Source organism: Crinia signifera, chromosome 4 (assembly GCF_055691185.1).
Source record: "Crinia signifera chromosome 4, ASM5569118v1, whole genome shotgun sequence".
In the NCBI taxonomy this organism is placed as follows: Eukaryota; Metazoa; Chordata; class Amphibia; order Anura; family Myobatrachidae; genus Crinia; species Crinia signifera.
In genome coordinates this window covers 40469450-40486458 of record NC_139220.1, presented here as the reverse complement: position 1 = coordinate 40486458, position 17009 = coordinate 40469450, and the positions used below count along the sequence as shown (strand labels likewise).

General features: G+C 46.3%; 1 protein-coding gene across 1 annotated transcript in view; it reads right to left on the bottom strand.

The window, feature by feature from the left end:
- Nucleotides 1–3858: 3858 nt before the first annotated feature.
- The window catches only part of FGF6 (fibroblast growth factor 6), a 29601-nt gene continuing 16450 nt past the window's right edge, over nt 3859–17009 (bottom strand). The window contains exon 3 of the mRNA XM_083179599.1: nt 3859–4322. Within this exon, the coding sequence (XP_083035725.1) occupies nt 4146–4322 (177 nt within the window). The 3' untranslated portion in view covers nt 3859–4145. The remainder of the gene's footprint in view (nt 4323–17009) is intronic.

Sequence of the window (17009 nt, the reverse complement as noted above, 5' to 3'; positions counted from 1 at the left end):
ATATATATATATATACTCATACCTAGAGATGTATATGGTAATGTCCATTAGAAAGGAGATATAGTGGAGAATATCCATGACCTAAATCTTTATGAGGATTGTTTTTTAGTCAATAGGGAATAAAATGACAGGGAATAAAATTAGCTACAGATCTAAGCTTCGCTTTCATTGACCTTGGCACCAGTGGGCTGGCACGTGGCAGAACTCGCTCGCGTGTCCATGCTCATAGGCTATTATGAGACGGAAAGAAGATCTACTGTAGCAATTTATGATGACAGCCATGTCCTTCCTGCAGGCCAATAACAGCTGGAACAGTTTCCTTTTAGGGCCCCCTAGGGTTAACCTCGGCCCAGTGAGGGCCCAACATATAGAGCCTGATACAGTTTTAAGGAGGAATCGATTTTGTGTACAGGCATCAAAATGTGCCCAGATGCTGAATGGCAATCTTGGAGGAAGCTCTGGCCTTCCCTACTGCCAGTATTTATCTTTAACAGGGGAGCCACAACATTTTTAGATTGGGGGACAAAATATCATTTTATTTTCGTGCCCCTAAGTTGCTGAATGACACCACCGCAGGGGCGGCTGGCTGGAGATGATGTTGCAACCGGTGGTGCGTCAATGCTCAGATAAGAAAAGTGGGCATGGCAGGTTTGCCTAGTCTCTCACATGGAACTGCCCAATGGGAATGCTTCATATTTTCACACAAAAGAATTGCAGCTATGTATGTACTGCATCAAACTCTAAGCCAGGCCAAATGTTCCTTATGATTGCACTATCTGGAGTACTGTACGATAATTGCTAGCCATTTCCAATAGCTTTGGACCAAAGCATTGCCTGGACAGGTCTAAGGGCAAGGATGGTATTTCAGGTGGGAGAATTCCAAATCTAAGCGGTACAGTATGATAGGAACTGGGGCAGTTTACAGGGGCAAAACACCATTATTATACCTTTATGCCCTGTCTGACACATGTCCCATAATTTTGACATACATTATTCTGCATTGAACAGAGAACCTTGTACACTGAATATCCAGTTAGAATTAATGAGCTCTGCAATAGGTACTGACTGGGCGACTCCAGGAGCTCAATCAATCAAATCCCAATAATCCTAGCATTTAAGCAATCTCAGGCAGCTCTTGGAGAACACCCCATTCTGTTTACAGTTACACATGTTAACCCTGGGGCGATTGTCTGTGTACACCGCTCAATATTGGTCATGCAAATAAAAAAGCCACTTTCAAGGAAGCAACAAAAAGAGCAGAAGTAGGATATTTTGAGTTACTGAAACTGCTGCAATTCTATACAGAGAACTATATACTAGGACAGAGGCAAAGCTTTACTGGGCCTTATGCAGGCTATAAGAAGGAACCATAACTGGGCCTACATTACTAACTGCAGCTCTGCCTTCGGAGCAGCCACATTACCCCAACCTGATGGTGACAGACATGAACGTTTGTACAGTATATGGAAAAACCCAAAGGGGTAAATTTACTAAAACTTCTAAAAATCAAAAGAGGTGATGTTGCCCATAGCAACCAATCAGATTCTATCATTTCTCTATTGCATCCTAGAAAATGAAAGACAGAATCTCATTGGTAAATGTACCTCAGAGTGTGGTGCCCATTCAAGCCCTTCTAAGTCCTCTGTTGTATGGTTCTAGCAGGTGCGCGTAGCCTGCCAATAATTAATCATCTCCAATACAAAAAAAAAGGAGAACATTTTCCAAAGCAAGTATCTAATGGCTGAGGCATTTGTGGCAGCTAACGTAATGAATTAATGGTTTCATCAGTAAGACAAGCTCTGTGTGCTGTACAACCTGATCCCCACCGCTGACAACATAAACATTGATTCTCAGCAGATCATTCCTAGAGCCTTCCCCAGCTTCCTACCCTCGATGGCCCAGTGTACAAATTTATACCACAGTGAATACGCATATGATACTCATCAGTGGCGTAACTATAGTACATGTGTCCCCCCGCCGATAATTTGGCAGCGCCCATGCCTCCCCCCCCCCAGCCGGCCGCCCATGCCCCCCCCCGTGCCTCACCTCTCCCGCCCAGCAGCACCGAGTCCTTGTCATCGGTGCAGTCCCGGCTCCCCTCCTGGCTTCCGCTATGAAAAACGGACCATAACAAAATGTCCGACCCCATACAGCAGACAGTTTCAGAGAACTGTCTGCTATATGGGGGCAGACATTTTATGATGGTCCGTCCGTCAGAAACCAGGGGCGGAGCTGGGACTGCAGCGAATACCAGTAAATCTGCGGTTCTGCGGCGGCGGTGGTGTTACAATCGCTCCGCAGCCCCCCCGGCACCTGCATTTACACAGCGCCTCCCCTCTACCGCGGGGGCTGCGGGGCTATTGTTACGCCACTGATACTCATTTATGGTGCAGATGACATAGTCTAATTATTTTCTTAACATTTTGCAATAAATGATTTGAGGGGCCGATAAGATAATGTGGTAGTGGTTGTACGGTCGTTGGGAAAAGGGCACATTTTTTCTTTCATAGTTTTGCCAAATGGGCCACATTTTTTTCTGGCCCGTACCTGAATGTATCCAGCACGTAATATCAGATCTGACTGCACATAACCTGCTATGAAGTCTTCGAGAGAGATCATGTGGAGATCCAAACAGCTTCTAAGGGGGACATTTTGTAAGATTGGAGTTCTATTTACCATGGCATGTTGCTATGATCAAACAATCAGATATTGGCAGATGCACTAAGCTTCAAAAGTGATAAAATGGACAGTGATGAACCACCAGCCAATCAGCTCCTGCCTGACATTTTGCAAAGACAGTCTGTGACATGTCAGGTAGGAGCTGATTGGCTGCTGGTTTATCACTCTCTGTTATCTCCTAGAAGATGCTAAATAAATAGGAAGTAAATTCTGATTGGTTGCCTATAGCAACATTCCACGGGAAATTGAGCTCCCATTTAAATGTCCCCCTATCATAAAAAAAGAGGAAATGCAGGTGCACTCTCTAAATACTAAACACTGCTATTTGCTAATACACTCTGTAATATAACAGTAACTTTAAGGTGCTTAGCATAATTTTGGCCAATAATATAGGCCCACCAACTGCAACCAGGTGTCCTCATCTGGTGGGTCCCTAACACGAAGGTTCAAGTCCAGAACTAGGGACCCTCTAGGCCAGGGGTGGGGAACCTTTTTTGTGCCAAGGGCCAATTGTATGGTGGAAAAATCCTTTGGGGGCCATATGTAAAAATTCTCTTACAAATTGTCCTGCTGTCGCCGTCCCATGTTCTGGTGGCTGCCGCTGAATAGGACTGACAGTCTCTGGTTGCTGTTAATTAAGAGGAATCTCGCAAGAACTAGCAACCTCTCGCAAGAAGTTCCCTGTACTTGACTCCCGGCAAAGCTGCCGGGTGGGTAGGAGGGCCACTCAGACCAGCTACATCCCCCGGGCCTGAGGTTCCCCACCACTGCTCTAGGCTAACACAAGCCACCTGCCCCAAGATATGAAATTAGTGTGAGAGGTTCCTGTAAGCCTCCCTTACACTCCCATCTTCTACCTATCATTGAATTAGCATAGTCAAATACATGACAGAAGTAAAGTGGTCTACACACTGGGAGATTTGTTGAGCATTCAGTGCAGAACACTCTGCAAGATCGATCAGCACACAGCGATGTACATCTCCCCCTGGACTGATATTGGACTACTTATGTATTGGAAATAAAACTTTCTTCAAATATTATTCCATAAACTTTCATAAATTCAGCATCATAATATCATTCTTACAAAATAGTACAAATGCACAATTGCACGCAGTTATACCAAAAGCTGATTTTCGAGGTACAGGAAGTATTTTATACGCTTCTTTCAGATTCCAGGACCGGGTGCTTATTTTTTCTACAAGAAAACATTTGGTTACAGTCCTTCAGAAAAAAAAGGTTTCAGTATTTTTCCTCTATCCATCAGGGATAAATGAAATATAAGCACTTTTTCTGTCTGTCGCCTTCTGTCTGTGTTGCACAGTAAGCAGATTGCAGATGGGTACAGGGTGCAAGGATCCAGTACAAATATCTCCATCCAAATATACATATATTCTGTAACTGTATAAATATTTTACCTGGGAGATTGTTCACATGTGCAAAAATTTAAAGACACATTTCATATTCTTTCAAATTCTCGGAAGAAAATGTGTTGCTGTCATGGCGGGTGAAATTTTGGTTCCTCTTTTCATTTTCCCATGCTTGCTTATTCCAAGATAGGCACCTTTATACATTTTGGACTCATAGGCGTTGTAATTATTGGATAGCAGGATTTCCTTAAACTTGCATTCATCCTGAAATGTAGGCTGGAATGGAAAGGAAAGATGGTTACGTATTATACAGATTTAGGTTATGACATCATATGATGTCATATATTTGTTTCAACCAAAATGCCGTGAGCTTTTACAGATTCTACAAAGTATTACTTGTTTCAGTAAATTAATAGGCTTTCATAAAGTGCTCAGTAGGTTTTTCTTGCAGGGAAAGTGCTAACAAATGAAGCGTTATTTCACCCTTAACCCTTTGAGTGCCAAGTGAATTTGTCAAAATAGGAGTGAAAATTGGCAACCAAATATTTAATTTCATCATAACGTCCCGTATTGATTACATTATATAGGACATATGGGGTGACATTCTATGGCATGGGTCCTCAAACTGCGGCCCTCCAGATGTTGTGAAACTACAAATCCCAGCATGCCTTGCCACAGTTTTAACACTCCCTTATATCAAAACTGTGGCAAGGCATGCTGGGATTTGTAGTTTCACAACATCTGGAGGGCCGCAGTTTGAGGACCCATGTTCTATGGGATGAGAGTTTTTCCCACGTCAGTTTTTCGCCCCATTATCGCACTTTTTTCAAATCGGATTTTTGCCTTGGATCCGCATATTAATTGAGGTGCATGTTCCGGCAAGAAAAGTGCGATTGAGTGCGATAATGGGCGAATTTTCGGCATGAAAATGTGCGATTTTTAGGCATGAAAATGTGCGAATTTTAACTTATGTGCGATTTTGGGTTTGTATTAAAAAAAAAAAAAAAATTGCGTGGGGTCCCCCCTCCTGAGCATAACCAGCCCCGGGCTCATTGAGCCGGACCTGGTTCCAAAAATACGGGGGACAAAAAAATGTAGGGGTCCCCCGTATTTCTGAAACCAGCCCCGGACTCCAACAGCCCGCAGTGTCATGCCACAGCCGGGGGACACTTTTTACACAAGGTCCCCCGGCCGTACCATGAGCACCGTGGCTGGACAGCCTTGGACGGGGTACATGGAGGAGTGGGGACCACCCCAATAAAGGGGTCCCCCCCCCCAAGGCTTCACCCGTCCAGGGCTGAAGCCCGGGGCTGTCACCGGCGTCCCTGGCCAGTGGATGCCGGCCTGATGGTGTAAAATCTTTCAATCCTAACATTGCTTTATACAGGAGAACTACAAGTCCCAGCAGACCTCCCCCGCAGGCTGGGACTTGGAGAACCACAAGTCCCAGCATGCGGGGCATTAATGGGCCCGCTGGGACTTGTAGTCCACCTGTAAAAAGAATGTTAAAAGAAAAAACACACACACAGAAAAGTAAAACTTTATTACATACACACACACACACACACAACCGGCTTTCTCCGATGCAGCTAACAGCTTCTGTCGCGTTGTCCCATTTTTTACCACAGAACCATGCACAGATCTCAATGATCTGTGCAGGGTTCTGGCCAACTCGCATATCAGAACCTAGTCTGATTTTTTGGCGAATTTAAGACACATTTTCCAAATTCGCATTTCATTAAATATGCGCATTGTATACTTTTCAATGGGAAAACATCTGGATGCGAGTTCCGGCGCAAGTTAATTTCGCGACAAAATCTGCGATTTTTGCCGTTTTTCGCATCTCATTAAATATTCGGCCGTTTTTTGCGCAAATTTCGCCAAAAAACACAACTCTCATCCCATAGAATGTCACCCATGAGGTGAAATTTAATAGAATGAGAGATTCAGAAAGTGAGAGATGTGGTAAGCTATCTCCAGTTTTTTAAAGCAGCAATCCTTTACACTGCAAAATTAAACTGGTTTTGCCGTGTAAGTGATTGCCGCTTTAAAAAAAACTGACGATTTCTTACCAAGGGCGGGATGCTATATAGCAGAAATGCGGTAAAAACCCCGTTTTCGGGGTTTCTACCGCATCTCTATATGCTATATGGCGCCTCCGCAGTGTCAGCGCTGCGGAGGGAATCGCCAGCTAAAGCTGGCGAATCCCTGCAGAAGCCTATGGGCTTCTTACCGCAGCGCTGTTTGAGGGATCCGTCACGGATCCCTCCCAGCGTGCCCTGCGGCCGGCGCCGGGGTCTGCGCATGCGCAGATGGACTCCCGGGTCACAGACCCGGAAGTCCAGTGCCGGCACCGCATCGCAAGGGACAGCTCTTACCGCAAGAGCTGTCCCTTGCATGAATAACGGCATATGTTATAGCATATGCCGTTACTAATAATGCGATGTCCGGCGATAATGGGCGCGGATGTTACAACATCCCGCCCCAAATCTCTCACTTTCTCAATCTCTCATTCTATTAAATTTCTCCCATAGGGGGAAATTTACTAAAGGAAATTTGTAAAAAGATAGGTGTATTTGTATTTAGAAATACGCTTATTTTTTACATTTACTATCCCGAAAATACGGCAATTCGTATTCGTATTGATAGCACATTATTATTATTATTATTATTATAATTTTATTTATAAGGCGCCACAAGTGTTTCGCAGCGCCGTACAAAGGAACAATACAGGGAGACAAAGCTTGGCATAACATTGAATAAATAACAAATATACAGTACAAATAAAGAGCGCCACAGTTCAATACACATTACAGCTTAAATGTAAGTAGTGAGGACTCAATCAACATACAACTAGAGGCTTGAGGCCAATGATGGAGATGGGTATGCAGACGAAGATGGTCACTGAGTGTTGGAGTAAAGGAGAGCTGTGGGTGAAATGTGAAGAGAAGAGGGCTTTGACAACAGGAGGGAAGAGGGCCCTACTCGGAGGAGCTTACAATCTAGTAGGAAGGGGAGACAGACAGATTACAAGAGGTGCAAGCAAGTGGGTGGTGGTTAGATAGCAGGATGTAAAAAGGTAAGGGGTCGGAGAACCAGCTGGTTTATGCAGTGGAAGGGTACGCTTTGATGAATAGGTGAGTCGGGGAGAGTCTAATGGAGCGAGGGAGTGCATTCCACTGAAGGGGTGCAGCACAGGCAAAGTCCTGTACTCTAGCATGGGAAGCAGTGATCAGGGTGGAGGAGAGACGTCAGTCGTCAGCCGACCGTAGAGGGCGGGAGGGTTTATGAATGGAGATGAGGTTAGAGATATATGGAGCAATGGAATTAGAGATGGCCCTGTATGTGAGTGTGAGGTGTTTGAAGAGGATTCTGTAGGGGAATGGGAGCCAGTGCAGATTTTGTTGAAGGGGAGTGGCAGAGTTAGAGCGGCGGGAGAGGAAGATAAGCCTGGCTGCAGCATTGAGGACAGATTGGAGAGGAGCCAGTTGGGATTGAGCGAGGCCGGTGAGGAGAACATTGCAGTAGTCGAGCCGTGAGATGACCAATGAGTGCATGATCAGCTTAGTTGCACTCTGTGAGAGAAAGGGCCTGATGCGAACAATGTTGCGTAACTGGAACTGGAACTGTAATACGAATACGAATTGCCGTATTTTCGGGATAGTAAGTTGCAAAAATAAGTGCATTTCTGGATACAAATACACCTATTTTTTTTTACAAATTTCCTTTAGTAAATTTCCCCCATAATCTTTTTTTGCACAACATTTTTTATTTGAATTTATATAATAAATATGAGTGACGCTGGCATTTTTTAGCAGATATTTTTTCATATCTCTTGGAGATGTTGGCACTCAAAGGGTTACGGACTGTCATAGGTGTGTGCACATTGAGTGCTAGGGGTGCACAGGCACCCCCTAATGCTGTGCCCACCCTTATGAACACCTACCTGCCACTAGCAATACCAGCAATACCTTTTACCAAAGACTTTTGCTTTTTAGTACTGTATTCCATTAAAAGAAGCGCCCATCAATCAATTATGTCGCAAAGTACAGCTCTTAACGTAAGACCTGTCCTTTGCGATAAATATCTATGCGGTAGCCGGCGATGTGTGGCGGACTGGGGCTGCGGATGTTAGTGCATCCCCCCAAAAACTGAAATAGGCAGGAGATTATGGTGTGGCCGAGAGATGTTTTAGTGAGTGCCAATAGATGTGTCACGATCCGAGTATTAAGACAGGCTATCTTACCGGATAAGTGCCTCCGCAGGCTCAGCTTGCGGTTCAGATGTCATCCATGCCGGCGTCCTGTCTGCCGTGCGCCATCATCGCTGTCATCCTCCAGTCCTCTCAGCGCTGCTGAGTCCGCGGCTGTGCGGCGCACCGCTCTCCTCACTCACAGTGACAGTCCTCAGTGCACGGCAATCCGTCTGTCCGCCGCCATTGCTCCCGGCCACAAGCATGGCTCATACAAACACTCTTTCCCGCCATAGCAGACATGGGGGCTGCCATGTTTTTCCCAGTCACATGTTTGCACTATCCAATCCTGATGGTTCTGATCTCCCTGTCATACCTGCCCGGCCAATCCTGGCCACCCAGTGGGTATAAGTATGCAGGGAGCTCTCAGAATCATTGCTAGTGCTTCAGTTGTCTCCAGTGTGTGTTCAGCTGTCCTTGTCGCCATACAAGTGTATTCCTGCTGGTGTTGTTTCTCCTATGCTGCAGTGTACTCCAGGCATTCCATCTCCTGTGAAGTTCCAGGTATTCCATCTCCTGCGATCCTGCTTCTACATCCCAGCACTCAAGCCTAGCTCCAGGACTCTGGTCCGTCCGATGTTCCATCATCGCTCACCATCGATGTTCCGCCATCGCTAAGTCCGATATTCCGGATCTGCTACTTCCAGTTTCCGTCCGTCATTCCGGACCCACAGTCTTCAGCTCCATATCCGATATTCCGGATCCGATGTTCCACCATCGATACCATACCTTCTTCCAGCTGTAAAGTATTGCCATCTACATAGACTGTACTATTTCTTCCGCATACTTTACTGCCTGTATATTACAACCATCTGCTAATAAAACTCGGTTGTATTCTACCTTCGACTGTTCATTGGCTCCGGGTGCACTGTCACGCATCATATGCGTAAGGGTCCTCTCCAACCTCCCCGGTTCAGGTACCGGTCCAGGTCCCCACCAGAGGTCTCCGTCTCGTCGACTCAGACCCCTGGTGTGACAAGATGATAGTAGACACACCCAGGAGGGACACAATGCTCTGTTCCTGGACTTCCCTGGTAATGTATGATTGCCATCACCTGTGGGGAGCTACTGTAGGTAATTGATAAGAAAGGTGTTTCACCACAGGTGATGGCAGTCCTACATTACCAGGGAAGCCCAGGAACAGAACATTTTCTCCCTGAAGGAGAGGGTCAGGTAGGCAAACCTATTTTTTTATTTTTAATAAATTTGCCAAAATCTTCAAAATACTTTTTTCACGTTGTCATTATGGGGTATTGTGTGTAGAATCTGAGCACCAACATATAGGTGAGAGATGTTCAAAATATCTGCTAAAAATGCACACAATTGTTATATAAATTCAAATAAAAAAATGTTGTGTAAAAGAAGATTACATTTGTCATATAAGGTAAACATTACAGGTCATTTTGATTAATAAAAATGTTTGCTTGGCAACTTTCACACTTATTTTGACAAAACCCCTTGTCACTCAAAGGGTTAAGGCAAAAAATTAATTTATTCCAAGATAACAGATATGGAAAATGTAAAGCGCTAGATATGCTTTCTGGATGCACCGTGCGTGCGTGTTCTGTATATAAACTGGATATGGTTTGACTTTTTTTTTATATATAAAAACATTATCAATTAATAGCATTAAATCATTGCGCCAGGTGGCCAATTAGTCATCACACAATATCAACTTGCTTAGCTTAAAGTTCCTGTGTCACCCATAAACCTTCAAAGCTGGCATTGGGGTGACATCTTTTGAGGTCCTATGTGTATATATAAAGCACAGAATATTGCCGCTAGTTACAGTAGGTCCCATGATGCATCTGGAATAGGAGACCGATTCAGCTATGGGGCATGTTATGTGTGTCCACATTGACTGGCTGAGCTGGCAAGTCTAGTGCACTGTCGTTCCACTTTAAATAAGCCTTTTAGTCTTCTTGAGTAATTGCAGCACTGGTGTAATGAATCGCATGGAACGAGCTGTACTTAGCAGAAGTACATGGATGAGCCTGTGGTTACCTCTACTGGGGAGTGTACTGAAGAGAAATGACTTTGCTCTTATATCGTACATAAGGCCTTTCTAGGAATATCAATATCTGCCAATAATACCTTGGCTGCTTTCCCTGTAATCATCTCCCTGTGCTTAGTTGTGCAATAACATCAGTGGCACAATGATTTAAGGGCCTATTCATTATCAAGCCCTTTTGGCCCCAAATAATCAAGTATCCAATGCATCCAAGTGGCAGCGGATTTTTAAGCACAGGAGAAATTCGGCCCTGCTCCGCTGCAGGCACATCTGCTCCCAAAAAGTAGCAGTGTCACTTACCATTGCCATACCTCCCAACACTGGGGTAGCCAACCCTAGTCCTCGAGAGCTACCAACAGTGCATGTTTTGCAGGTCTCCTCACAGAATCACAAGTGAGCTAATTAGCTCCATCTGTGGATTTTTTAAAATGTGTCAGTGATTAATGAGTGCAGCTGTGCAGCAGCTAGGTTGTCTGGAAGATGTGAACTGTTGGTAGCTCTCAAGGGCTAGGGTTGGCTACCACCATACCGCCCAACTGTCACGATTACAGCGGGACAGTCCCGATTTTCGGGTCCTGTCCCGCTGTCCCACCCGCGGCAGGCATTGTCCCGCTGCGGGGGTGGCAGTTGGGAGACCCCCCAATCTAATAGAATAGACGCTGTGCGCATGCGCACAGCGTCTATTCTCATATGAAAATGAGGTAGTGGCTAATTAGCATAAGCCATGCCCTCATTTGCATATGCCCCCCCCCCCCCTTTCCGGGCGCTAGTGTCCCTATTTCATCAGCACAGAAGTTGGGAGGTATGTACCACTGTCCCAACATGACCCTCTCCAGGAGGGACACAATGCTGTTTTCCTCTACCTTGCTTTTTTTCCCTGTCACTCTCCTTGGTGTAACCCACTGCCTCTCTCCATCACCCATTCCCTGTCACTCTCCTTGGTGTAACCCACTGCCTCTCTCCATCACCCATTCCCTGTCACTCTCCTTGGTGTAACCCACTTCCTCTCTCCATCACCCATTCCCTGTCACTCTCCTTGGTGTAACCCACTGCCTCTCTCCATCACCCATTCCCTGTCACTCTCCTTGGTGTAACCCACTGCCTCTCTCCGTCACCCATTCCCTGTCACTCTCCTTGGTGTAACCCACTGCCTCTCTCCATTACCCATTCCCTGTCACTCTCCTTGGTGTAACCCACTGCCTCTCTCCATCACCCATTCCCTGTCACTCTCCTTGGTGTAACCCACTTCCTCTCTCCATCACCCATTCCCTGTCACTCTCCTTGGTGTAACCCACTGCCTCTCTCCATCACCCATTCCCTGTCACTCTCCTTGGTGTAACCCACTTCCTCTCTCCATCACCCATTCCCTGTCACTCTCCTTGGTATAACCCACTTCCTCTCTCCATCACCCATTCACTGTCACTCTCTCCCTGTCACGCACTCAGGGCCAGCAATAGAAATCTGATATTTCTGCCCCCACCCACACACACACACACACCTAATACCCCTCTTGTGTGGGTTTGACAATAATGACAGAGCTCCAAGCGGCCGATTTATTAAGCTTGGTGAAGTGATAATGTGGCTGGTACTTTATCACCCTATGTATGGACCTAAGCCACATCAACCTTCTGTGGTCAACCCAATGCATGTCCACATAATATGTGTCGACCCTATGACCCATACCCATTCTGCTTCGGGTTAACAGCCCAGTACACAATGACCTCCAGCAAAAATCGAAACGAGCCAGCATTAAGTTACTGTGCGGATGATGGCAGGTTGGGTGTGTCACATGATACGAGGTGGTCACCTGACTCCTCTGCACAAACCTTAGCATATGCCGAACCGACGGCTGAATGTGGATCATCCGTAACACTAATAGATAGGACAGTCTAAAATAGTGGCATCGTATCTGTGCATGAGATCAGGCAGCTCTTATAGCGGGGACCAGAATGCCCATGACGTAGGTCCTCGCACCATGGGCCTCTATTCTGAGTGGCATTGCCAGCTACAGTACCGTATCCTGAGATTTGGTGCCTTTACAAGACCCTCCAGAAAGTCATTATTTGCAAAGGATAAGAGCGTGTTATGACAGTCGGTGCCTGGAAGTCTACAATAAATCTCCTTCCTCCGCTTCCAAGCTGCTGGGGTCAGATGCCACCTGTTAAGCTTGCTCTCCCTGCTTGCTGATATACATTAGCAAGTTGCTGTTTTATTTGGATGTATTTATAGTGCATCTTACACAGCATTTGACAACAAACGCACGTTCAGCAGCTAAATGCAAATTCAGAATTAGAAAATGGGACATTTAATACGGTTAGAGCTTTACACAATCTTCTTTCCACCATAGTGAGCTATCAGGAGGTAACTTGTATATGCTACTAAGCAGCAGATTTCTTAAAAGAGGACAAGTGAAAGTCGCCCGAATCCCTTCGCTGCCATGTGAGGGGACACCTACTGTTGCTCCTGGGACCCTTCCCTGCAGGTTCTCCTGGAGTGGAGCCCTGCCTAACAAGTGCCATTCTCTGACAGATGGGATGTCCGCTTCTATGCCATGCTAGAAAGAGCCTCCTGAGCGATATCTTTTCAAATATCGTCTATTGTGTACACTCGATAGCCAATGGCCCGCATGTTTGGCGGCTCCCAATGATTACACTGCAGATATTGTTTACCGATAACGTACATTGGCCCTTATTCAGATCTGATCGCAGTACAAATCCTGGCCGCGGCTGAAAGAGTTAATGATATCGGAAGCGGGTGGTCAAATTAAGTGTACACACTGGCCTTTATTCAGATCTGATCGCAGTACCAACTTGTTCTCAAAATGGGCAAAAACCTTGTGCACCGCAGGTGGGGCAGATGTAACATGTGCAGAGAGAGTTACATTTGGGTGGGGTGAAAGTGAAATCTAAATTGCAATGCAAAAATAATGCAGCCAGTATTTACCCTGCACAGATACAAAATAACTCACACAAATCTAACTCTCTCTGCACATGTTACATCTGCCCCACCTGCAGTGCACATGGTTTTGCCCATTTTGAGAACAAATTCGTACTGTTATCAGATCTGAATGAGGGCCAGTGTGCACACTCAATTTGACCACCTGCGGCCGATATCATTAACTCTTTCAGCCGTGGCCAGGATCGTCAGGTATGTCTGGGGCTTAAACAAACATGCACAGGTCATGCAAGTTACTGTATGTCAGGCAACTGGGAAATTAGCCAGAAAATATCAAGGTTTAATCAGCTCCTTTCATTCCTTTGTCAAAAGTAGTAAATAAACTAAATAGCAGAAATGAACCAAATAACCCATGATTTCAGTCTCAGGGCTAGATTCTCTAAGCTTCAAAAGTGATAAAATGGAGAGTGATAAACAGCCAGCCAATCAGCTCCTACCTGCCATGTCACAGACTGAGTTTGAAAACTTTCAGGCAGGTGCTGATCGGCTGGCAGTTTATCACTCTATATTTCATCACTTTTGAAGCTTAGAGAATCTGGCCCTCAGTCCTGTTTTACCACTTGCTGGATGCTGTCAGCTAAAGAGTCAGTTAAACTTCTACAGGTTATTGTGCCAAGCAGGGGTGTAACTCCCAGAGGCAATGGAGACACTGGCCTCCAGGCTCGAAGCGCTGAAGGGGCACCTGCATGTACAGCCGCACCTGTGTGGTTTCAAAGGAAACCCTGACCCACCAGCCATTCTCACATTGCGTAACTGGGGCCCTACCATTTCACTGTGCACCCCCTTTTTTTTAAGGAGGGGGCACCAAACTCCAATTTGCCTCCAGGCTATTGGGATGAACTTTCGCCTCTGGTGTTAAGATCTCTGTAAAGGTGCATACACACTGGGCATGTCCTCCCAGTGGGTGTGCACAGTGATGATCGCTACAATCGCTGAAAGTAGCTCATACGGTAAAACTGAGCTGCTTTCAACTCAAAATTGCCCAGTGTGTATGGGCCTTAACAGTGTCACAGACAGCTGTGCATTCAGCACACTCATTCTATGATATATAATGTATCAGATGCATTTGCTTCAATAGGAAATAAAAATAACTGTCTATTTCCGTGACATGGAACAAGCCAGGGTCTGCATTTTTCTGCACTGTTATTTAAATAGAAGTTGGAACTAAAAAAAAGTTTAACTTTACAATAAAATCGCATAACTATCTGTCGTTCCAATGTATAACATATCATGATCTGCTCTCCAATGCATGCACTCAGTGGAATTATTACCATAGCTCTCATTCACATTTAAGGACATTCTCAAGTCCTTCTACACTGTTTATATGAATTACAGGCATGGTACATTAATTTTATTAAAAAATAAGCAATAAACTGTATATGTACAGTGACAGAATCATGATACATGATGTATTCAATGCAATTCATAATCTTTGAAACTTAAACTAGTTGAAGGGTAACTATACTTCAAAAACATTTCTTCCAGAAATAACTTTTTGGGGTACTACAACTTACTGGAAAACCTCCTGAAACTTAAAACAGGATTACTTCCTGAAGTTAAGTTACTTGCTTAAAACTATGTAAAACACTGTTGCTTATATTTGACAACTATATATATATATATATATATATATATATATATATATATATATATATATATATCTCCTATATATTTGGCTACATCTGTCACTCAAAGTGGGTGTCTGTGTCTATAACGCTCTGTTCCTGGACTTTCCTCTTAATGTGTGATTGCCTTCATCTGTGCTGAACACCTTTCTGAGAAATTAACCTGTTTAAAACAGGTGATGGCAATCATTCATTAAGGGGAAGTCTAGAAACAGAGCATTGTGTCCCTCCTGGAGAGGGTCATGTTGGGAGGTATGTGACAGAGAACCAGCCCAGTGAGCCCACAGACAGTGCCAGACACCCACTGCCTTCCCATGTTGCCCAGCACTGCTACTCCACAGCCACCAGGTGAGCGCCCCCCTCCCGCGATTTGCGGCAAAACCTCCCCCCCCGCGCGCCACCCCCTCCCGCGATTCGCGGCAAAAACACCCGCTCCCCCGCGACCCCCCCTACCGCGATTCGCAGCAAAAACACCCCCGCGACCCCCCCTCCCGCGATTCGCTGCAAAAAGAACCCCACCACGACCCCTCCCGCAATTCGCGGCATAACCACCACCCCGCGACCCCCCCCTCCCGCGAATCGCGGCAAACCCTCCCCCGTGACCCCGCCCCCCGATTCGCGGAAAAAACACCCCCCCCCGCGACCTCCCTCCCGCGATTCGCGGCAAAAAGAACCCCCCGCGACCCCCCCTTGCACGATTGGCGGCACCCCCCCTGCGACCCCCCTCCCGCGATTCGCGGCACCCCCCCCGCAATTCGCAGCAGCCCCAGGATTAAATGGCACATGCAAAACACTGACATGGCTATGGTCGACAATGAAAAAGGTTGACATGAGTTTTTGAAGATTTATTTTTAATTTTTTTAATTTTTTCATATTCATTGTCATGTGTCGACATGGACACCAATGAAGTGGCACACTTATGTCAACATTTACATGTGTTGACCTTTCTGTGTTGATTTTTTCTTGTGGCGATTCGCGTCACACCCCCCCGCAACCCCCCCTCCCGCGATTCGCGGCACCCCCCGTGACCCCCCACCTCCCGCAATTCGCGGCAACCCCCCACCGGAGCCCCTGTGAACCCCGCCCTCCCGCGATTCGCGGCACCCACCCCCGCGACCCCCCCTCCCGCAATTCGCGGCACCCCCCCGTGATTCGCGGCAGCTCCAGAATTAAATTGCACATGGAAAACACTGACATGGCTATGGTCGACAATGAAAAAGGTTGACATGAGTTTTTGAAGTTTTTTTGTAATTTTTTAAATATTTTCATATTCATTCTCATGTGTCGACATGGACACCAATGAAGTGCCACACTTATGTCAACATTTACATGTGTTGACCTTTCTGTGTTGATTTTTTTTCTTGTGGCGATTCGCGTCACACCCCCCGCAACCCCCCCCCCCCCGCGACCCCCCCCCCTCCCGCAATTCGCGGCAACCCCCCACCGGAACCCCCATGAACCCCGCTCTCCCGCGATTCGCGGCACCCACCCCCCGCAACCCCCCCCCCTCCCGCAAATCGCGGCACCCCCCGCGATTCGCGGCAGCCCCAGGATTAAATGGCACATGCAAAACACTGGCACGGCTATGGTCGACAATGAAAAAGGTTGACATGAGTTTTTGAAGATTTATTTCATTTTTTTAATGTTTTCATATTCATTGTCATGTGTCAACATGGACACCAATGAAGTGGCACACTTATGTCAACATTTACATGTGTTGACCTTTCTGTGTTGATTTTTTCTTGTGGCGATTTGCGTCACACCCCCCCCCACAACCCCCACTCCCGCGATTCACGGCACACACACACACACCTCCCCCGCGATTCTCGGCACCCCACCCCCGTGACCCCCCCCTCCCGTGATTCACGGCACACCCCCGCGACCCCCCCTCCCATGATTCGCCGCAACCCCCGCCCCGTAACCCCCCCTCCCGCGATTCACGGCACCCACCCCCGCGACCCCCCCTCCCGCAATTCGCGGCACCCCCCCGCGATTCGCGGCAGCTCCAGAATTAAATTGCACATGGAAAACACTGACATGGCTATGGTCGACAATGAAAAAAGGTTGACATGAGTTTTTGAAGTTTTTTTTTTCATTTTTTGAATGTTTTCATATTCATT